Source organism: Sceloporus undulatus, chromosome 4, assembly GCF_019175285.1.
Source record: "Sceloporus undulatus isolate JIND9_A2432 ecotype Alabama chromosome 4, SceUnd_v1.1, whole genome shotgun sequence".
In the NCBI taxonomy this organism is placed as follows: domain Eukaryota; kingdom Metazoa; phylum Chordata; class Lepidosauria; order Squamata; family Phrynosomatidae; genus Sceloporus; species Sceloporus undulatus.
The window spans coordinates 229,124,203-229,147,898 of NC_056525.1; the positions used below are offsets into that span (position 1 = coordinate 229,124,203).

At 40.7% G+C, this 23,696-nt stretch overlaps 1 protein-coding gene across 6 annotated transcripts in view; it reads right to left on the reverse strand.

Annotated features, from left to right (window-relative positions):
* The window catches only part of LOC121928362 (CUB and sushi domain-containing protein 3), an 810,382-nt gene extending 789,368 nt beyond the window's left edge, over window positions 1-21,014 (reverse strand). For all 6 annotated transcript variants that reach the window (XR_006103494.1, XM_042462948.1, XM_042462947.1 and 3 more), the window contains exon 1: window positions 20,775-21,014. Coding sequence is in view for 5 of the 6 variants with exons in the window: in XM_042462948.1 (XP_042318882.1) it covers window positions 20,775-20,841 (67 nt within the window). In the remaining variant the exon portion in view is untranslated. The remainder of the gene's footprint in view (window positions 1-20,774) is intronic.
* Between the last annotated feature and the right edge of the window lie 2,682 nt (window positions 21,015-23,696).

Here is a 23,696-nt window from a genome sequence, read left to right on the forward strand (position 1 = left end):
ATTGGTACCAGGCACTTCTGGCCATCGCATCTACTTGAGATGATAATTGTTGTGATGGATCCAGAAGAACCCCCAAACTGTACACTTTGTCATTTAAGGGAAGTGTGACCCCGTCCAGGAGTGGTTGACAAATCTCCATCCCTGGACTTGGGGAATCTATCGCGAGTACCTTCATTTGCTCTGGATTCAACTTGAGTTTGTTTTCCCTCATCCAGCCCATTACCGACTCAAGGCAGGCGTCCAGAGGAGAGATGCCATCCTTAGTCACTGCAACAGTCAGAGACATAGAGAAATAAATTTGGGTGTCATCAGCGTACTGATAACACCACACCCCATGTCTCCAGATAATCTCTCCCAGCGGTTTCATGTAAATGTTAAACAGCATGGGGGACAGAATGGCGCCCTGGGGGACTCCAGATGTCAGCTCTCTTTTGGAAGAGCATGAGTCCCCCAGCATCACCATCTGGAATCTACCCAAGAGGTTTTTGGGGTATCTCCACAGCAAAAGGAAGAAGAAGGAAATGGTAGGGCCACTGAGTGGAGAAGATGGTGAAATGCTAACGGAGACAGAGCAAAGGCAGAATTACTCAACACCTTCTTTGCTTCAGTCTTCTCAGAAAAGGAAAAGGGTGCTCAGACTGAGGAAAATAGAGCAGATGACACAATAGGGAAAATGCAGCATAGAGTAAGTAAAGAGGTAGTACTGGTATATCTGGTGAATCTAAATAAATGTAAGTCTCCCAGACCAGATGAACTACATCCAAGGGTATTAAAATAACTGGCAAATGTAATCTCAGAGCCACTGGCAATAATATTTGAGAACTCCTGGAGAAGAGGAGAAGTCCCTGCAGACTGGAGGAGGGCAAACATTGTCCTCATCTTCACACACAAAAAAAGGGGAGGGAGAGTCCCCACAATTACCTCCAAGTTAGTCTGACATCAATATTCTAGGAATATCCAGGAAATATTCTAGAGCAGATCGTTCAACAGAGAGTATAGCCACAAAAAGTTGGAGTTCATCCAGAGGAAGGCTACCAAAATAGTGAAAAGTCTAGAAACATGACCTATAAGGAGAGACTTAGGGAGCTGGGTGTGTTAAGCCTGGAGAAGTAAAGGTTAAGAGGTGATATGATATCCTGTCTAAGATGAAGGGGTATCATATTGAGGATGGAGTAAGCTTGTTTTCTGCTGCTCCAGAGAATAGGACACAGAGCAACAGATGAAAGCTACAGGAAAAAAGATTCCACCTCAACATTAGGAGGAACTTCCTGACAGTGAGAGCTGTTTGACAGTGGGACACACTCCTTTGGAGTGTGGTGGAGGCTCCTTCTTATGAGGTTTTTAAATAGAGGCTGGATGACCATCTGTAGGTGATGCTTTGTGAGTTCCTGCATGGCAGGAGCTTGGCCTGGATGGCCCTTGGGGGTCACTTCCAACTCTGTGATTCTATTAAGCGTTATGAGTTTTATGGACAATTTGCCCCCTCCTAGCACAGATTTTACTCTGTGCAAAGGAAAGGACCCTGTGCATGTAATAAAGCTTTGTCTTTATCTGATCGTTCACTATGTCCTGTGTTCTGTTAGAGTACTGCTAGAATTCAGATCTTGATGAAAACATAGGGCCCAAGTTTTGCTCAGGTACAAAGTTGGGATACATTTGATTTTTCTCCATTTTCTTTTCCCCATTTCCCCAACAATTGAATATAAATGTGGATCCAACTGGGTACTTTCAGTGACAGGAGGCAGATCTAGAGGGGGAAATCTGCACTATCCCATCCACAGTGCAGCCCTGGCATGCCTTCAATATCTGTTCTGAATAGAATAGAACAGAACCAGGAGGCTTGGTCAGGGTGACCAGACATCCTCCTTTTCCACAACATGCCCTACATTTGAACCTTTTGTCCGGGAGGAAATTCAAAATATCCTCCATTTTGAGTATGACTAAGAAGCATGAATTTACATTTTATATGAGTGTTTTTATCTTTTGTTTTGGGATGTCCTACATTTTTCTTGAATGCCCTACACTTTGTGGTGCTTTATCCTCCTTCCTGGTTAGGACAGCTGGTCACCCTGGGCATGATAGGCTGAATAAGAAAGAGAGAAAGGTGTATGGATGTTGCACTAATAACTGCCTGGGATCCAATTCTAGGAGAAAAGTGGAGTATAAATCCATTAAAACAATAAAAATAAATAAATTGCATAGGGAAAGAAATAATTTTCTACTGGAATTGCAGAGGGACCTCTTGCTTCGATCAGTGGACGTATAGAGCTGGATCCGGGTCACAGGTAATAAGATATAAAGTCCTATTTTATTTCAAAAATCATTTGTTTTCAAATGTGCTTTCTTAATTATAATTGTATGGTGAAAGCCTGAGGATGGCTGGATGGTTGATATTTTAATGGGAATTAGTACCAATTTTGGTGCTAAATCCCATTACATTTTTACATGTCTACATTCCTATATTTCCTTGTCCCATCTGGAAAGAGCCAGTAATGTTGAATAGATATAGAGAAAAATGAAAATCATCATCATCATGCCTTTGTGTGTAATCTAATTTATGCCCATTTTGATGGCAGTCCATTTTATTAATTAGGTCCTCAGATTCTGTGTATCAACACTGGGGGGTGGGGGGGATATGAATGCTCACAGGCTCTGGTATTCCCTTCTTAGAGAAATTAGGCTGGTAACCTCCTTGCTGTCCTATGGTCAAGTGAAGAATCTTTAGTTTCAGCTGGCCTTTGACATCTGCTTGTTCAGGGGGAAAGGCCCTTTCAGAATGTGCTGAGCTGTCTGTATTTTCCTCAATTGACATGTTTTAACTGTCTAATTCTGTTGTTATTATGTGCCTTTAAGACATTTCCAACATATGATGGTGAACCTATCATGGGGTTTTCTGGGACTGAGTGTGTGTGCCTTGGCCAAAGTCACCCTGTGGGTTTCCATGGATGAGCAAACCCTGATCTCCAGAGGCACAGTCTAACACTCAAACCACTACATCATGCTGGCTCTACCTTTAATTCTGTTGATAGTTTAATCTTATTTTTACCTATTGTATAATGTAGGGTTTTTAAAAAAATCTTTTAACTTTTTAAAAACCAGCTGAAGTCCCAGACTGAGAAAAAGTCAGATTATAACAACAAAAAATAATGTATCCCATCACTATTTATGAATTACGGGCTATATTGTAGATGACATAGGTAATGAAAGATAATGCAGGATATGCAAAAGTGCTTTAAGACTTAGGTCCCTTTATGTGTTCCCAACTGCCTATTTTGCATGAGACCTTTATAATATGGGAGTACTGTGCTATGTCTATGTATTATGTTCTGCCTATAAATTTTTTCTCTGCTTAGGATTTATATGTTGAACTTTTTCATAAAAGATGAGATAGAAAATCACTCAGCAGAATCACAATACAGGTAATTATGGATCTGTCAGCATTTCCATTGTGAACTCCATTTAGCATTGCGGATTTAGCATTTCCATCATTTCAGAAAATGTCAGACTGAAAGCTGGCACATAGATTAGCAGCCTGGATGCAAATTTGTTTACAGAAAATATTTAAATTTGTTCAGCTGCTTTTGATTTAGAGAACAGCCAGAAACTTTACACTTCTAGGGATTTCTCTCCCCTCTGTGGGGTTTTGCCAAATTCTCCATAAAGGCACTATCATCTGGGAGTACTTACTATAAAAACTGATCTCAGTTGTCATCCTATCCTCCCTTTACCCACAACTTGCTGTGATATAAGTAGTCTGATTTTATGAAAACAAAATAATATTTGGAAATGGTATGCAGCCCATACGCCTTCCTCCACACTCCTTTTGTTACTGAATTACTGAATTACCATTATTGAATGTCTTTCAGCAATTGTGGAATGAGAAATATGATATTTACTTCTTAGTTTTATGATTACATATTTTAATAGGCCTTATTTCTACCATTTATGTCCACAGGAGACAAGAGTGTGGAAGGGACTATGCTTGGAAGCAACTTGTGCAGTAAGGATGGAATCATAGGTAATGAAACAGTTACAGTTACAATGATAGTAAAAGAAATGCTGGATATCATAGTGCTTTGAACATACAATCTCATTTATGCTGAAAGTTAAACACTTACTGAACCTGATTAGTACACTGATTTGAGACCACAAGGGAATACCAGGGATCTTAATATAAGGCTTTAAAAAAATCTTGCCTGAAACTTTGGAGAGCTGTTACTAAGCATTGAGAATACTGAAATAGATGGACCAATGATCTGACTCACTATAAGGCAGCTTCCCATGTTGTGGAGCCAGTTGCATGGTACTGTTATCCTTATGAGATCTCAGTAGAACTCTTAGGTTGATACTGACACATGTCAAGTACATAGCATGATTAAAAAAGCTTATGAACTTAAAAAGCTTAGGAAAATAAAGGAGAGAAAAAGAAAAGAAAAGGAAGATTAGGAAGTAAAGAGGTAAAGAGCGAAAGAAATGACTTGTATATAGATATACTGTATGTAAAGGAAGGATGATGATTGTAAAGGAAAATCGAAAGAGTAATATGTAATCTATAAAGGACTATATAGGTAGGAAGTACTAGGATGTGTACAGGGGGAAGGGGAGGGGAAGGGTAAGAGGGTGGGGGGGTTTAAGGGGGGAAAGGGAGGGAAGGGAATGGGATAAGGGAAGGTATAGACGATATGTATGATCTTTTATTGATGATTACTGAAAATAAGGATGTAAAGAAAAGAAAAACCAAATAAAAATAAAATTTAAAAAAATTAAAAATAAAAAAATAAAAAAATAAAAAGCTTATGAACCCAAGGGAAAAGTTGTACTGGTAGAAGAAATCATAAGGACTATGGGGGAAACAGAATGGTTTTCAATTGGCAACAGTGTCAAAAGGGGATGAATTTTCTCATCCTATTTGTATAATTTATTTGCAGAATATATCACATGTAGACAGGATTACATTCAGAGAAAGTATGAAAAATGGGGAAATTATTTTAACACTTTAAGTTATGCAGATGACATAAATGTACTAGAAGAAAATTACAAGGTCTTGAAAGAAATATTTAGGAAAGGCAAGGAAGAAAATGAAAAAAAACCCCAGTGCTACAGCTAAATATTAAGAAAACAAAAATAGTGATTAAAGATTATTTACATAACTTTAAAGTGGATTATGAAGACATCAACATTTTCTATACTTCTGTTCAGTCATAAATAAAAATAGAGACTGTACTCAACAAATTCATAGAAGACTAAAGTTCAAAACACTGCAGAAATAATCCACTTTGTGACTGCTTTAACTGCTCTGGCTCAGTGCTAGAGAATTCTGGGACTGTAGTTTTGAGAGACATTTGGCTTTCTCTGTCAAAGATCTCTGGTGCCACAATAAACTACAATTCCCAATATTCCCTGTCACTGAGCCAGGGCAGTTAAACCGGTCTCAAACTGGAATATTTCTGCAATGCATTTTGAACCTAAGACTCAGACGTGCAGCTATGGAGGAACTAGATAAGATTCTCAAGTGTAAAGATATGTCATTAAATACCAAAATTAAGATCATCCAGGGCATAGCATTTCTGATTTTTATGTATAGTTGTAAAAGCTGAACAGCAAAGACACCTAAAAACTAGCATAGGTATAACATGTTTTGATAACAATTAAAGACAACAAACCAAATATCCTTCAGACATTAGGTGGACTCTTAAGTAAATCCCTGTAATGAAACCAGGTCTAGTTAGAATAATGGGTGCACTTCTCCATTCAGTCTATGACAGAGGTAGGCAACCTTTTTGAGCTGGGGGCCGGGTTGCTGTCCCTCAGACAACTGGGGGGGCCGAAGCCAAAAAATAAATAATTAAATATATAAATAAACCAAGACAAATGTAGGACAAAATTTTCAAATGGAAGACACTTTTTTAAAAAAAATGGAGGACAAGTGAAAAAATTTGCTGGTTTTTTAAAAAAAATGTTAATATAAATGTATGTTTCTGAGGCTTCTATAGACAATTGCCTCCCAAAGGCCCCGGCGGCAATCGGCGGCAGGACCGGGCAGGGGCCAGTCCCAAGGCCTTGCCGGGCCGCATCCGGCCCGCGGGCCGCAGGTTGCCTACCCCTGGTCTATGACATTAAAGAGGGGAGAAAACTGCATAAATGTAGAAACAATTTCAGTCAACATTTCAGAAGAGTGAAGAACAAATGTTTAATTCTTGCTTTCACCCTGAAAAACACTACATGTTTGGTTATCAAGGATTGTAATGGATCATGCTGAGGCACATTTAATATGACAGCTCCATTAAAGTCAATGGAAAGTTATCTGCTTACCTCAGGTCTGTTCCTAGTACTTCTCCCTTCCATCTAATGTGTTATCATAAACAAAGAAGTCCACTGCAAAGCTACTTTCAGATTAAATGATTTTTAATACCCGAACAAGTAATCCATGCAGACCCCACAAATCAGCAGAAAGCTAAACATATTTGTAGGTTTTCTCTCTTCCTGCACTTGTGCATGAAGGGGAGGGGAGAGAATGAGAAAAGGCTGAGAAGAGGTTTTTGAACTCCAATCTACTATATATTAACTAGAGCTGAAAGACCAATAAAAGAGTAAGACGCGAACCTTTTAAAGCTCTTCCCTTCCACTAACATAATCATGAATAAAGGTAGAACATGTGTCAGAAAATCTCTTTGGAGTATAGCTGCTTGGTGAAAGACAGATTGATTTGAAAACAGCACTAGGGTTATAATGCACTGTTTTGCATGCATTCTTTATCCAAAGAATACACAATTCATTGAATCTTTTTGTACATTTCTGATGTAAAGAAGTTGGTAGTCTTTTTCCTATTAGAAAATGACTTGCTAACATCAAAGTGCTAATTTTTGTCACTTTTCCCCCTCAACGTAGAGTTGGTACTCTGTATCCATGGATTCAACAATCCATAGATGGAAAATATCCAAAAGCATATATATATATATATATATATATATATATGCAAGTTGCAAAATGCAAACCTTATTTTTTTCCATTTTATATAAGAGACAGCATCTTCTACACTATTATTTATAATGGGATTTCAGCAACCACGGATTTTGGTAACCATGGGGCATCTTGGAACCAAGCATTAGTGATTACCAAGGGCCCACTGTTCTTATTTCTTGTCCTGACTTCTGTGAGATCATGGTGGTTTGTGAAGGATTATCTCATACCATCCTCACCACAGCCTTGTGAGAAAGATTAGGTTGAGAAATATTTTTTGACTGTGGCCACTCATGAAGTTTCTGAAGTGGGAACAGATCTAACCTTAGACCTTCACTTAGACCAGTCCATCTCACACTTCTGGCTCATCAACTACTATATTCAGAAGAATATGACATTTTTATATATATTTATTTTTTATATTTTTTATGATAAGAGTAAGCACAACAGTCTTCATTTTTCTTCTCTTAACCTTTCCCATTGATATTATTAAGCAATTGCCATTTTAGGGTTTTCTACGCTAGTATGAAAAAAGAAATATATTCCATTAATGTAATGAAGTTTGGGAACATTTTAAGTACAATGCTTAGATGGAGCTTTACATTACAGTAATTCCATTAGTTTCTACAAAATATTTTATTAGCATCACCAAGATTTTAATCCAAAACACTGAAAGCAGGCTGAAACCTTGCACTTCACCTAATTGCAATTCACCTAATTCCTGTCAAGAAATTTTAAAAAGTGCAGGCTCTTGTGGCTCAGTGGGCATTGAATAAAACTTTAATTATTCTGTAGCCATTGCATTAAATGTAGCAAGTTCTCCTTCACATGCTTGAAAGCATGATATAGGAATGTATTCTACTTTTCTAATTGCTAGCTATCAGCTCCATTCACCAAATACCAGGTGCAAGGCATATATTATTGAAGTCAATGGTAAGCAACAGCATTTGAATTTAATTGTTCTTGTTCAATTATTGCTTCTCTGCAACCTCTATCCTTTTAAATATGGGTTATATCTTGGTGACTGGCTATGTTTCAGAGCAGGACTACTTGTTGAGCCCCAAATATTTACAGACTACAGTCTATTAGTAGAGGTTTGAACAGAGATTTCCCTTACTACTGTGTACATAGCCAAAACAAATCTCTTCCTGAAGAAAAGGCTCTATCTTTAACAGAACTACTTCCCTAAAAGTACAGTATTTTGCTTTTTCCTAGACAATTAATGGCCTAGTAAAACTGTGCATTAGCTTAAAGATTTATGCTAAACCAGCCTTTTGAAGGTTTCTAATAAGTGCTATCCTATTCCATTTCATTCTGATCATACCTTCAGTACTATGACCATATACAACTAAGGCCAGAATATTATATTCCATCAGTGCATCTCAGGAAATTGAATGTAATCAATGGCCATATGTGCCAAAATAAATGTGTTTTAAAGACTTTTCTCCCCTCCCCTGCTCTTTCTCATTGCACTGACAGAAACTAACATAACTAGTTGATAATTTTAATGGGAGACCACAATCAATAGAAACTGCTGTCCATGGTCCTTAAATAATCTTTCCCTTAAAATCAAGGAAGTATGAGATCTGAATTCATTTTGTCTGGAGCAGGTTTCAGTTTTAAGGCACGATACAGATGGGCACCTCTATAGTGCCTGTTTTTGCCCCTCATCGGCGCCGCGCTAACCTCACAACATGGCACCGACATGCACCCTAAAAAGAAGCCACCTAAAGCATCTTCTTTTTAGAAGCGCCATAATGGTGATCACACACATTGACACCACCACTTCCGTTTGGGTGCACGGATGCTCACATGTCATCGTCGTGTGTCCCATGTGAGTGGGGGACTGGCAAGATGGTGCACAGGCTCCATTAGAAGGGTTGGGCATGTATGGATGCCCAGCCCTCTGGAGCCCTAAAATCATCACCAGAATGGTGCTTTTGTCTGTCTGTATTGGGCCTTAGTGACTGCAAATAATTTTAGTTTCATATGTTCTACAGTAATTCAGCAGACTGGATATTTACACTTGCCTAATGCTCCTGTGTGAACTAAAGTAGACATTGGGGTTGGCCTCGCAGTAATGCTGCATTGTATATCCAGATTCTTTTCTTTTTAAAAAAATCTATCTACTCAACTTCATTGTGGGCTGAGTCACATGTTCTTTCTATGATGGGCCCAGCCTCGTCAAGAAAAACCAGTCATTTACGATAACTGAGTGACTGGTCAGCATTTTCAAATGCTTTTCAGAATGCCAATTGACCACTGAGAAATGGAGCATATATTTCAGGAGCAAAACTATAAATAAATAAGGCACTTGTATTTGATATTGTTGTATGTGTGTTGTGCTATAACTTTTTTTATTTGTTTTTATTTATAAATTTTTCTTTATTCAAATAAAGCAACATAAATACAACAGCCACAACACCCTTTACATCTGATAATGATTAAACATCATCCATATCATGACCTCATCCTAACCAAATTTAGAATATATAGTTCCAATGACAATAACAAATGTTCTCACATTGTACAAAATCTAGGTAACATATCACTCCACACAGCATCTAAATAGCATGAGAAGGGGTAGCTAACATATTAAATAGTGGGGTTGTGCTATAATCTTAAGGAACTGAGAATTAGGGAAAGGAGAATATAGTGAGATAAATCAAAATGGTGGGCTTTTTTGGCAAAGAAGAAATCGGTTGTGATTAATTTGATCACTAGTTTATTCAATAGGTGGTCACTGTTCTCCACGGAAGTTACATCAGGTACAGGGCTGAACAATTTACTAAGGAAAGTGAAGCAGTGCTTCAGACAGCAGATTTTTAATGTCATGATACATGGACAAATTCCTTATTATTATTATTATTATTATTATTATTATTATTATATAGCACTGTAGATTTGCACAGTGCTGTACATGCAAACAATAAATATATAAAAGTAAACCTGCCTATGGTGTACAATCTGCTTTATTTTGCCATTGTTGTATTTTTAAAGTGGGGGTGGAGGTGGGGAGTTCCTTCTGAGGTCTCCTGTTTGAAGTGCCAACATAATTTACTTGGATTTAGGCACCATGTAATAGGAATTGGATAGGTTCCATTTCCTGTTCCATTTTGGGGAGCAAAATGTCTAATTTAGTGTTCCCCCAGGTGTGAGGTTGCAGGGATCTAAAGGAGGTAGAAAGGTTCTACTCAAAAGGGGCCTGAATTGTTCATGTAACAAGCAAAGGAAAAGTGATTGCAGCAATTCACCATTAACATTCTGAAGATGAAATTTCAGTTAGGAATGAAAAAAGCATCTAAAGATAGATGAGAGAGAAAGGGATACCCCCTTCTCAACACTATCTGGAAAAAAAAGAATCTCTATAATTCCTCTACAGTTATAATATAGTAAAATTAATCTTATCTTTTTCTACATGTTACTGGGTTCAACACTGTTAAGAATATATGACACCCTTACTGACAACATCTCCTCATCAGTTGTAAACAAGGAACTGCCTTTTTGTGTATTTGCATGTAAAGAATGGTTACAATTATTTACTCAGCTCCATCAATGTAAATATAACTCTTTTTGATCATGAAATATCATGTACTTGTCCAAAACAGTTTTAGCAATCAAGTTAGCATTATGTTCACAAACATATTTCCTTTTTTCATGAAAATAAAACTCCCAAGTTGTCTTATAATAACGGAATACAACAGTAACACAGAATATAAATATAAAATCATTTTAAAACTTCATTTTTATAGCACACATTTGATTGTTCATTTTGATATTTATGTTATTAGCTTTTTTTCACATTTTCTCCATTGCCCAAACTGTTCTGAGACTAACCAAAGATGTTTTAGCCCAGTGTTATAATGTGAGTCTTCTGAATATTACATGATGCATGCTCCAACCCTGCTATACTGATGCCTATAACTCTACTTATAATGCTTTATTGACAATGACTGCCATGTCCAATGACAAAATGATTGCAATCTACAGAGAGAATATAGTGTATGTTCCAGTCTAGTGGTATTCTGCCTCTGATTAGTGGAAGTGACTTTACAGTTACAGAATCAATTTGGCAACATTTTCCTCATCTATTCCTTTGAAATCTTTTCATGAACTCAAACAACTTCTGTATATCCCTTCTACCTTAAACAGAATGAGGACTCTTACTCCCACTCCCAACTCATGTCTGTTTTGGAATATGTCCAAGATGATCAAAGGTCTTGAAACCAAGCCTTCTGAGGACTGATGGGGAGAGGTGTATGTTAAGCTTAAAAAAGGGAAGACTGAGAGGTCATAACATCATAGAGTTGGAAGAAAACACAATCCAGTTCAACTCTCTGCCATGCAGGAATACACAATCAAAACACTCCTGACAGCTTGTCATGCAGCTTCTGCTTAAAAACCTACAAAGAAGGAGGCTCCACTACTCTCTGAAGCACTGTGCTCCATGGTCAAATAGCTGTTAACAGACTTCTTCCTAATGTTATTCCTAATGTTCTTCTTAATGTTCAGGTGGAATCTATTTTCCTGTAGCTTGAATCTATTGCTTTGTGTCGTAGTTTCTAGAGCAGCAGAAAACAAGCTTGCTCCTTCTTCCATATGACATCCTTTCAAATATTTAAACATGTATATCATGTCACCCATTAACCTTCTCCAGGCTAAACATGCCCAGCTCCTTAAACTGCTCCTCATAGCACATGATTTCCAGACATTTTGCCATTTTAGTTGCCCTTCTCTGGGCACATTCCAGCTTGTCAAGATCCGTTTTGAATTGTGGTGCTCAGAACTGGATTCAATATTCCAGGTGAAGTCTGACTAAAGCAGCATAGAGTGGCACTATTACTTCCCTTGATCTTGACACTATACTCCTACAGGTGACATGATAGGTATATTTAAATATCTGAAGGGATGTTGTAAAAGATGGAGCAAGTTTGTTTTCTGCTGCTTCGAGATTAGAACACAAACCAGTGGATTCAAATTACAAGAAAAGAGATTCCCCCTAAACATTAGGAAGAATGTTTTTACTGTAAGAGTTTTTTGAATAGTGGACTAGACTGTCTTGAGTGATGGTGGACTCTCCATCTTCAGACCTCCTTAGAGAAAGGTTCTGAAATGTTTAGGAGAAGTTTCATTGTGTGCACCTGAATGGCAGGGGGATGAATAAATAGCCCTTGTGGTCCTGTCCAGTAATATGATTCTATAATTCCTCTTCCATGCAATTTCTTCATTTGGACTGTGCATGAGCCTCCAGCTACTGTACTATCTAAAGTGCCACTGAAGAGCATGATGGTAAAATATGGAAAGAAAGGAAGTAAAATAAAGAAGGGGGAAAAAGGGAACAGTTTCTACCCTCATTAGAAGTGGGACTGCAAAATAAGTAATATGGAGGGATTGGCATTCTTCTTTGAGCTGAGCCGACTTGGGCAGAAAGTAGGTGTAGATTAAGAATTGATAGATATACCTACATTACTATATCAATACCTAACTATATAAACTACTATTCACATCATACATACAGCTACTAATAATGCCATAATTTATTTTTCAGTCTTTAATCCTGCACAGGTCCTCAGCAGCCAAAGTGCACATGTAGCGTGTGTATTGTTTGTGTTCAAGTCATTTCCAACTTATGGTGGTGTAGTGGTTAAACCTGTACTTCAGCCACTCACTCACAACCCATAAGGTTGTGTGTTCAACACTAGGCAGGGGCTCAGGCTCGACTCAGGCTTGAATCCTTCTGAGGTCACTAAAATGAGTATGCAGCTTGTTGGGGGCAATTAGTTTTACAAATTGTAAACTGCTTAGGGAGTGCTTAAATGCACTGATAAGTGGTATAGAAATGTACTTGCTTGCTTGCTTGCTTATGGCAACCCTAAGGCAAAGCTATAACAGTGGGTTTTTTCCATACAATTCTTCAGAGTGTGGTTGCCATTGCCATCTTCTGAGACTGAGACTGTGACTTGGCCAAGATTACCCAGTGGATTACCAAATTTAAAATAATAAAAAGCAACCAGATCCAGAAGTATAACCTCCCACTAATCTTGCAGCTCATACAACACACAAGAACATTCTATTCATTCTATTTATTCCACAATCACAACATCAAGCATTGGTGAAAGGCACTTAATAATAATAGAATCTTATAGATGCAGGGGATCACAAAGGCCATCAAGTCCAACCCCCTGACATTTTGGAAAACACAACTAAAGAATTCCTGAAATATGGCAACTGAACCTCTGTTTAAAGGCCTCCAAAGAAGAAGAGCCCACCACACTCCAAGGCAGCCTTTTCCACTGCCAGACAGCTCTCACAGTAAAACTGCTAGTTCTTTTGTTTAGGCAGAATCACTTTGCTTGGGATTTAAATCCATTGAATTCAGCCACCTAATTGTAATGCTTTTTAGCTCTGAGTTCACCAAATAGACTGCTAGAATATCAAGGAGGATCTTGTCAAAAACCATACCAAGATGTACTACATCCATAGCACTCCCATGATCTACCAAACTTGTTAACTTGATAAAAGTTTGGCACAAGTTGTTTACAAGAAACCCATGCTGGCTCTTAGTACTCAACACATTCCTTTCTAAGTGCCCATAGAATGACTGATGAATGATCTGTTGTAAAAATTTCTCTGGTATTCATATAATGCTGACTGGTCAGTAGTTGCTTGAGTCCTTTTTTCCTCCATTATAAAAATGGGGACAGCATTTGCCCTCCTCCAGTCTGCTGGGACCTCTCCTGTTCTCCAAGAATTCTCAAAGATTATTGATAGTGGCTCTGAGACTACATCTTTAAATTCCTTCAATACTCTTGTATCCAGTCCTAGAGGCTTAGATTCATTTAGAGTTGCTAAGCATTTCTTCACTACCTCTTCTGGACTATAGTCCTCTTACTGCATTATTTCTGCCCCAGTGTAATTTTGTAAAGATGTAGGGTTGACCTCCTTTAATGTGTGGTTTCTCTAAAACTTCTCTCCACTTTTCATCCATCTTGCATTGCTATTCTGTATTCTACCCATTCTGCCATCCTCTTTTACATTATGAATAAAACGTAGGGAGAAGAAGATGTATAAAAATAATTACCATAGATCTATCCACTCAAACACTCTCACCTAGTGAGCAATAGGAACATGTATACAGAAACATGAACAGTTCTTCAGTGAAACTGTATCTCCGTACAATATTGGAAAGGAATATAGGTTCTCCTTAGACAACAGATGCACTGGAAGGGTTTACTGGCTAATTCACAGACTGTATTATCCTTCTCTTGCAAGATTTTTTTAATATTATTTTTGGCTGGCAAGAATATCCTTTTTAAGCTCCCCCTATTTTACCATTTCTGACATATCTAATATTCTGTTTAATCCTCATGCACCCACACTGATTGACATTTTTGGGTAACAGCCTTCTCACTGTCGTGCCACTGAATCAGGGCTGAAGCAATGTAGTCCTGAAGGCACCGAAGTGGAATATAAAATATGCATAAAAATATGTCTATATTGCTTAGTATTGATGTCTCTCCTCCCACACATAATCACACTAGAAATTCTTGTAATGTCCTCCTGCATAGTGTGTTAAGGCTCAAAAAAAGAGGCCAACAAGCAAGGCCAGTCATAAAAACATGCTTCATCACTGTTATCAATTCACACTTGTTAAAATCATAGTCTTAAGTATCATTCAATGGAGCTCCAAGTCATTATCAGAAGGAGGAGGAATTTGACAGCACAGCTAAGACAATTCATTGACCTACTCCACCTCAAAAGATAAATAATTTGAAGGGAATACAATTACCAAGGATTTAGAAACTTCAATTTTCAAACATCATCATCACTAGCAAACACAACAGCTTAAAAATTTGGGGAAACTGCAGTAAAACCTAGGAGTCAAATTAGAAGAAATAGTCATAAACCTCAAAAGAAATTTTTTGAAAACAAAGTGGTAATGAATATATGAAGTACCCCAAGCCAAAATACACATCCATGTAACTGCATGTAAGTCCCTAGACAGAGAAGAATATCAAAGGCATGTTCTACACATGCCAATAGTACATGCTCGGCACGTACTAGGGTTAAAAAGGGATGTCCTTTCCAGATGCCCCCAACCCTAGTACATGCCAAGCATGTACAAAATGGCGGCACCCATTCTAGATGGGCACCGCCATTTTGACCTAGCGGACGCTTAGCGTCCGCACATCACGATGCAGTAATGACACCACAAGTGCACCATTGGCACCTTGTGGCGTCATTAACATGCCGCAAAAAGAAGCTGCTTTTTGCAGCTTCTTTTTGCTGCGCGGAGGAGTCGCATGGTTTGGCCACTGAGGCTCCTCCACGCAGCAAATGAGGGCACTGCCAGACCGCCCTTTTGGGCGGTCTGGAAAGCGCCAAAGATCTGTTTGTCTTTGGGATCTATTCAACAATTATCATAGACAGTTCAATTTACATATTCCTTTCTCCTGCCTTCAAATACTTAACTGGCTTGGGAACATCCATATTGAAACAAGGGCAGCATTTCTATTTTAGTATCTCTATTTTAGCTACTACTGTTTCCAGCCTTTCTAGGCTAAGCTGAATTGTGTTTACCCCACAGTCTTCATAGGGCAAAGGCAAAATTCCTGCGGTTGTGGGACCCTGTTTGTCCCAGCTATGAGTAAGATAGTTAGGGTTATGTCTGCCCCTCCTATCTAAGCCTAAAGTATGTAAGTGAATTCAGTTCCTAAATCTCCTCTGTACTCTCCTATGAGGCACAGTAGTGTTCACCCATCTCCAGGCTGCCTTGCTAACACTAACTAATACTATCTGGTCACCAGTATCTCTCAGTTCTCAAGTGGCCTTTCCACCCATGCTACAATTCTTTTAATAAGAGATGCCAGGAGATCAGTCTTCTGAATATAAATTCTGCAGGTGCTCCACCACTAAGTTATGGACCATCAAAGCTCAGACTCTGGGACTAGCCTGAAGGCAAAAGGATAACTTCTTATTCAAACATGGCCTTTTGAGTTCATCTCACCTCAAAAAGCTTTGTTTTAAAATTTCACTCTTTTTCACTGTATTATCTTCAAGCATAAAATATAACTGGAAGCTTTCTTGACATAATAAGAACATAAATCATGTTTGCAAAAGATCATTATTATTTTTTTCTCCATTCACAGGGACTGTACAGCAAACAACCAGGAATCATGTTTAACCATCATATTATGGGCACACCAGCAGTCCTAGTGGAGGTAAGGGTGAAGAGCATCTCTTACAAGCCAATTTCCAAAATACAAACTAATTCCTGTGGAAAACAAGAGGACACACATTGATTTTTAGAACAACTAATGGAAGTGAATCCAATGTCTTTCGAGAAGAGCATATTAGATCAAATCAGAAAGTCAGAGGGCACATATACACCACAATTAGAGACTCTTACAGTTCTGGAGATGACAGGGGGTCTGGGATGTCGTCTACTCAGACTCTCTGTATCATGCAAGAATTGTGCAGTCACTATGGCATTCCTAACAGACATCTAGCTTCTTCTTAAATATTTCCAGAGGAGGGTATACTACATTCCAATGACAGAAAATCCACAATTGAAGAGATTTTGAACAATTAGGATGCTTCTCTACATGTTTAGAAACTCAAACTGAAGTCCTTTTCCTTGAAATCCCCCCTCTCAAAATCTATGTAGCTTCTACCCTTTAGAATAGGGTGGGTAACTGCAAACAGGGCAGAGAGCATTTTTCCTTCCTTTGTACACCTGGCAGGCATCATCAGCAGATTTCAACATGCCTAAAGTGATATGATGTCACTACTGGCCACCATTTTGGTCATTATTTTAGTCTGATTTCGGGAGGTTAGGAGGGTTACAGGTGGAAACTATTGCCTTTTAAGGAAGTATTGGGAGATTTGGGCAAAAAAAAAAAAGCCCACAATCAGCCTTTTTTTTTTAATGGAGGTATTATGGAGCTTTAAGGAGCTTCTGAGAATTCCTGCAGACCAAGGGGTCCCAAGGGCCACATGTGGCCCACAGGTTGCACGTTTCCCATCCTTGCTCTAGAACAACAGAAAACAATTCTGTTGCAGGTTTGGAATGGCAACCATTGATATACTTGAAAATTATGATAATTTTTTCCTAACATTCTCTTTGGCAGGTTAAACTGCTTTATAAATTGAATTGGTCCAATAGTTATTTATATCTAGGTATTCATAAGGTTAGAGGCTAGAAATGTCTAATAAAGAATTTTAAGCATCTGCAACAATGCTACAATTCTCAGGAATTTTTGGTAGGGAAACTCTTATCAATTGGTAGTATTAGCTCAAGAGGTCTGAGAGTAGTCTCATTAGTCATCAAAGCCAGTCCATTGCCTTCAGACAGCTTACTCTGCCCTTGACAGATATGTATCAAGTCTATCCCTAACAAGGATGAAACCTGGATTGCATTTAGTATTATCCTGTCTGTCTTTGATGTGAGTTGCAGTGAAACAATATCTGATGGGCCAGATATTCCCCTCCCTTCTATTGACATCATTGATCACATCTTAGCCCATCTGTTTAGTCTCTTTCTCACTATTGACTAATGAATCTTCTTCTCCACCAATCTTTCCCATCACAAAATCTGTTTATATCATAGAACAAAAACTTTTATTGAGCCACATAGCTTTGCCAGTTTAACACTCGTCATTGCCACATGACTTTCCCCTAGCCATTATTCATCTATGAAGCCCTGATTCATACGTTGCCTATAAAATTGGTCTAAATAAAGCTGTAATCCTATTCATACTTAGTAGGAAATGAATCCCACTGAACTCAATTGAACCTGAAGATGCATGTTTAGAATCTGAATGCATGAGCTTCACACTGCTGTGGTGGGAGCAGCTGCTACTGATAGTAGTAGAGGACAAGAAGCAATGGGTTTTAATTATAGGAAGGCACATTTTGCTGCTATGGTAGTAGTACCATCAATAAAATGTGCCATCCTATAGCTAAAACACATTGCTTCTTGTGTTCTTTCATTGGTGTGTTAAACATGTGGTCCCCACACATCCTTCCAGCATCTGTTGAAATGTTATAGAAACCATCAACATAATTGTAAATCCTCCATTACTCCTTGGCTAAAAGTAACAATTTCTTTAATTTTTTGTGTTCTTCTTTTTTCCCAGGGCTATCTTCCCAAGTCTCATTTGAACTAGCATAATCTGACATACGACTCCACCTAGAGAGTCCACTCTTTAGTATATATATCATTGGATTTCTTATTGGTTGCTACAGTGACATTTCTCAGAGAAATGTCTGTGTGATGGAGTCCAGGGCCAGGGATTGTGTTTGAGGGACATGGAAGTGCTATCTACGCTATCTGATCCATGATGGCTTCTCTTCAAATGCATAAACCATTCCTTGATGTTATATCACCAAGTTCTAATAATGCATATGTAAGACAACCCTGTTTTCCCTATAGCACCTTCTGGTATTTTTCCATCTTCCCTTTGGTTCAACAAGTGCTTGGAAACTGCTCATCCAACCCATCACTCTGTAGTGATATAGTAGTGGTGTGTACATGTCTTGAAGAGATAATAAATTCACCGGCGCCTTGAATTATTGTAAGAGACTGCCTCCACATGACCCTTAGTTACAAAGACAGCTTTCCTTCCATTTGCCCCACTGTCCCTTCCTTGGTCTGGTGTCATCCTTTTAAGCAGAGCAGCTCTTCTCCGAAGGCTTCTCTTCGCATACCCCTTCCCACCACCCAGAAAGACCACACATAGCTGTGTCATATGTTAGTCAAGCAAGCAAGTCAGGCACAGGGAATTGGGAAAGAGATGGAAAGAGACTGAAGGATGTTTAATGAGTTTTTGCCCTATTTTCCAAAAGGCTGCCTAGCACACCTCCAAGCAACACATGCAACAGTCCCCCTTTGGCTCTGAATAAATGGTCCATGCTGAATCATTTCTCTGGAAAAAAAAAATTGGGCAAGGGATGACAGAAGAAAGGGATTGCGTCAACAGCTACAAAGCCAGACAAGCTTTCTGTAATTAGAAGGTGCATTAAAATTCCAGGCATGTCCTTTTCTGCTAGGGCTAGGAGATGGGGGGGGGAGGGAGGTAAATCCCTTAACCCCCCCTTCCCCTGCCAATATCACCCGCCCTAGGCATCCCTGAATGATCCTGGCCCTTTACCCCTCCCACCGTGCAAATGGGGACTGAACCAGCTGCAAAGCAAGACAATCAAGTGTTTCATCAAAAAGACTCAGCTCCATTGCAAAAAAAAAAAGAAAAAAAAAAGGGGTGGTTGAGAAGGGGAAAAGCAAGCTCCCTTTCAGAAGAAAAAGCCCAACAGTCCAGTGGGAAGTCAAAATCTTCAAACTCTCAGAGCATCATCTTTCTATCTCTCCTTCTTTCATCTATATCTATATATATATATATATAGATATATATATTGGGGGGGGGAGGAAAAATGACAGAAAAGACAGGTCTCTTTTTTTCATGGCAAGAAGGGCTCCTCAAGAACACATATAGGCACTCTGCCTCAAGCCATGTAATGCTTATACCAGGATTCCCTCAGCTAGAAAGTAGACCTGCATCTCTCCCAAGTATCCATCAAGCCTTTCCATCCATCCATCCCAGCCTAATACATGGAATGCCATTCCATCTTCCTTCCAGGACCTGGACCAATCCTTCTTTCATCCTTCCCAAAAGCTATCCTTCTTAAGATGCTTCTGGTTCTCCCTCCCACCCCAATTCATTCAGCCAAAGGAGGAGGGGGAGAAAGAGAGAACAGATCCTTGCTCTCAGTGACAGATCATGCTGTCAGAGAGGCTCAGATTTTTTTTTTAAGAGGAGGGGAGATGAAAAATGGAAAGCAAAAAAGCGGCTGAGTCCTTCAAATCCTACCCAACCCAGCCTCCAAAGCACAACCAAGGCTGGTTAAAGTGCTTTCCCCCCAAAAAATCCTTCAACAACTTACCTAAGGGATGTTTATGCTTACGTCTATTTTTGATTCTTTTTGCCTGTTGTGTGATATGTATTTATTATGTGTTAATAAAATCATTTATTAAAAAAGATATTATTTTTTAAAGACAGAGAGAAGGGAAACTCGCTTAAAGCAAATAGCTACACATTAGTATTGTGTGTGTGTGTGTGTTGCCAGTCGAGATTTGAATGGCAACTACTGTGGGTGTATGTGTAAGCAGAAGCATCTCAAGCCACTTCTTTCACATTTTGCCTCTCTCTCCCCTCCACAACCTCCGCGATCGCCCCAAATATCACAACCACACAACGACAACGGGAGAAAAAAAAAAAGGTAGGAGGCAAAGCTCGAGGTCTCCTCCGTCGAGTCCATTTCTCTCGGAATCTCCTCTCTCGTTTAAACGGCTGGAGGACCCAACTCACGTCTCGGCTCCAAGCTGCTGCAAAAGAATATTTATTGGACACCAGTTTTCTCCCTGCATTGAACGCCAGGCTTGGCAAGCTAAATGGCACACATTTCCGATGGCAGATGGGGGGCAGCCTGGGACTGAAAGACACACCACCACCAGAAAAAGAAAAGACAAGAAGCCCATCGCCCTTTCTTCTCCTCCTCCTTCCCCAACCATCACCATCACCCCCCCCCCCGTAGAAATCACCATTCCTCAGAAGGACCAAGGGAGGGAAAAACCTTGAGAAAGGACAAAAGCTGAGACTCCACACACACACACACACACACACACACACACTCCTTTTGGGGGTCACACACTTTCTCATCCCTCTCCTCCCCATATCCCCCCCTTTTTTGGGGGAGGGGATGGGGAGAGAGGGGGGAAAGGGGAGGCATGGGGATGCAATTTATATTTCTGCTCTTACCTTTCACGCAGGAGAGCATCCAGAAAAAGACCAGGTTCCCCAAGGTAAATCCACTTTTAATCCCCATGATCTGGCCCCAGAAGAGACCCAGGTCCGGCCGGCTGCATTGCCCACATCCCCTTGGCCCCAAAGCGGTGGAGGCAGTGGAGGTGGCAGAGGAGGAGACGATGCTTTTCCTTGGCCAGGTGGCTCCTTTGCAGTAGCAGCAGCAGCAGCAGCAGCAGCAGCAGAGCCGTTGCATCTTTGGAGCTCTCCTCCTCCTCCTCCTCCTCCTCCTCCTCCGCGGAGCCGGCGAGTCCGCTTGCGCTCTGCCTTCCTCGCCGCCCTCCTCCTCCTCTTCCTCCTCTTCTTCCTCTCCTTCCTCCTTCCTCCTCCTCTTTTGCCTTGGTCCAAGGCGCAGTGGCGAGGAGTTGGCGCGGAGCTGCGCGCGCGTCTGGGTTGTGTGTGTGTGTCTGGTGTGTGTATTGTGAGGTTGTGTGTGTTGTGTGTGTCCCTGCGCGGTCACATCTCCGAGTGAGCCGCGTTGCTGGGTTTACAGCCAAGGCAACCTTGACAGAGAGGAAGAGGAAGAGGAGGCTAGCCAGACCTGCATCCCTACTGTTGGAGAAATAACCCGGTTTGGCTCCGCTTTGTCTGGCTCAAGGCTATGGAGTTCTGGGAGCTGGAGTTTGCTGTGGGCCCCACAACAAACTCCAACTTCCAGAATTCCATAGCCTTCACCAGACAAAGAGTTAAAGCGGTGCCAAACCGGGTTATTTCTCCAGTGAGGATGCAGCCCCAGTTTAGTGTCAAGGAAGGAGAGTGTCCAGAATAAAAGACCAGAGGGATCCACACACACACACACACACACACATTCCTGACTCACAACCAGCCCTTGGAAATGGACCAGGGAGACCCAAAAGGGGGGGGGGGTATGTCTCTTCGGTGAGCCACTGAGGGAGCCACGTCGGTTGCCTCCTTTCCTTCCTTCCCTCACGAGGACCGCACTCTTCATTCCCTCTTTGGCCACCCTCAGTTGGGGTGAGGCTGAGGAAAGGAAAGAAAGGAGTGGGGTTTGGTGGTTTGAGAATGTTTAAGAAAATATTTTTATTTATTTATTTATTTATTCATTTATTGGCGAGGAGGAAGAGGGTGAGAAAAATTCCCACAGGAAAAAACGAGGCAATAAAGGGGGAGGGGGTGAGGAAGAGGGGGAAAGAAGGGAGGAGGGAAAAGGACAGAAGGGAAAAAGAAAAAAAATAAGCTGTCGCCCTTCAGCCATAAAAAAGACCCAGGAGCCGATTGGGGAGGTTCTCGGTTTCTTCTCTCAGGGATTGAGCCAGAAGAGAGGAGGAAAAATCCGAGGGAAACGAGGGAAGGGGGAAATGAGGAAGAGGGGGAAAGAAAGGAGGAGGAAGAACAAGAGAAGGGAGGAAAAAAAAAAATAAGCTATTGCCCTCCAACCAGAAAAAAAGACCTAAGAGCCAATTGGGGGAGGTTCTCTCGGTTTCTTCTCTCAGGGACTGAGAGGAAAAGAAAAAAACTGAGGGGAAAAACGAGGGAAGGTGGGAAATGGAGGAGGGGAAAATCAGCGCGAGGGAAACAAACGAGGGAGGGGGAAAACGAGGTAGAGAGGGAAACGAGGGGGCTAAAACAAGGTACAAGAGGAAAGGAGGGAGGGGGGAGAAACGAGGGAAGGGAAGCAAAGTGCACCCCTCTAAAATTTTATTTTTGGCTGAGGGATCTGTAGCAGCCTCCGAATACACACAACACACACACCGAGGTTGCGGACACCTTTATCTCTCCTCCCTCCCCCCATTGGCGAACACATGTGTTGCGCTTGGAGTTGTATGGTTCCTCCTGGAAACGTCCAGGTGTCGCCATCGTTATCGCTTTAAAGGGGAGGCATGAAAAATAAATAAATAAAGGGCTATGTCTCTCTTCCCACCCGCACTGCTCCTTTTCCTCGGGATCCTTTGTAGATCCTTCCCCCCCTCCCCCCCATCACCATCCACAACCGCCCTCCTCTAGAAGATCACTCCCAAAGAGGACAAGTCGGGTGTGGATTTGGCAAGTTGTCAACGAAGATATCCCCAGGAGATGGAGTGGGGGAGGAGAGTTTTGTGAGGGTGTTTTTTTTTGGGGGGGGGGAGGAAGAGAAGGAAGCTGAAGAGAGGGATGGCAAGCAAACTTTTGGTCCAGCTGGAAAGAGTTAAGGTCGGCTAAAGGAAGAGCACTTGCGCCATCTACCGGTCGGCGCCAAATTGTCCTGGGAGGGAGTGGGAGGAGATGCTCTATAGTTCCCACTGCTAAGGCTTGCTGTTGATTATATTTCTTTCATTAAAATCAACATCTGTTTTCATGGGAACTCTTTGTTTTCTCAAGGGGGTGACATTGTGGGAGAGCGAGGAGAAATTTTGTGAAGGAAAGGGGGGAGGAATCTGCATTATTTGGGGGGAAAGTGGCATCTTTCCTTTCCTTTTCTTGCCAGAGGCGTCGTGAAACTGATCTGTGCCAGAGAGAGAAAGAGAGATCACAAGGTTGTTTGCTCCCTGGTTTTGCTGAGTGTGCTCATCGTCGGTCCTCCTGCCTTTCAAAACCCAATTTTAATTCGATTTCGGTGTGTGGTTTCATTTTGCAGTGCAGGAAGGCTGCCTTGTCTATCAGGGAAAGACGTGGGGAGAATGCATTTTCGTCCTGTGTTTAGTCTGTCATGCCTGTGGGTGGATCCCCTGCGCTTTTCCTCGGTTAAATTTAAGCTGGGGGAAAGGTGTGTACAGAAACAGGTGCTCCTGCTTGATTCAGATCTTTCCCACAAGTGTGGTTCTAAGCACATTGCAGAAATAATCCAGTTTGAGGCCGCTTTAACTGCCCTGGCTCAGTGCTAGGGAATCCTGGGAACTGCTGTTTATTGTGGCAGCAGAACTCTCTGATGGAGGAGGC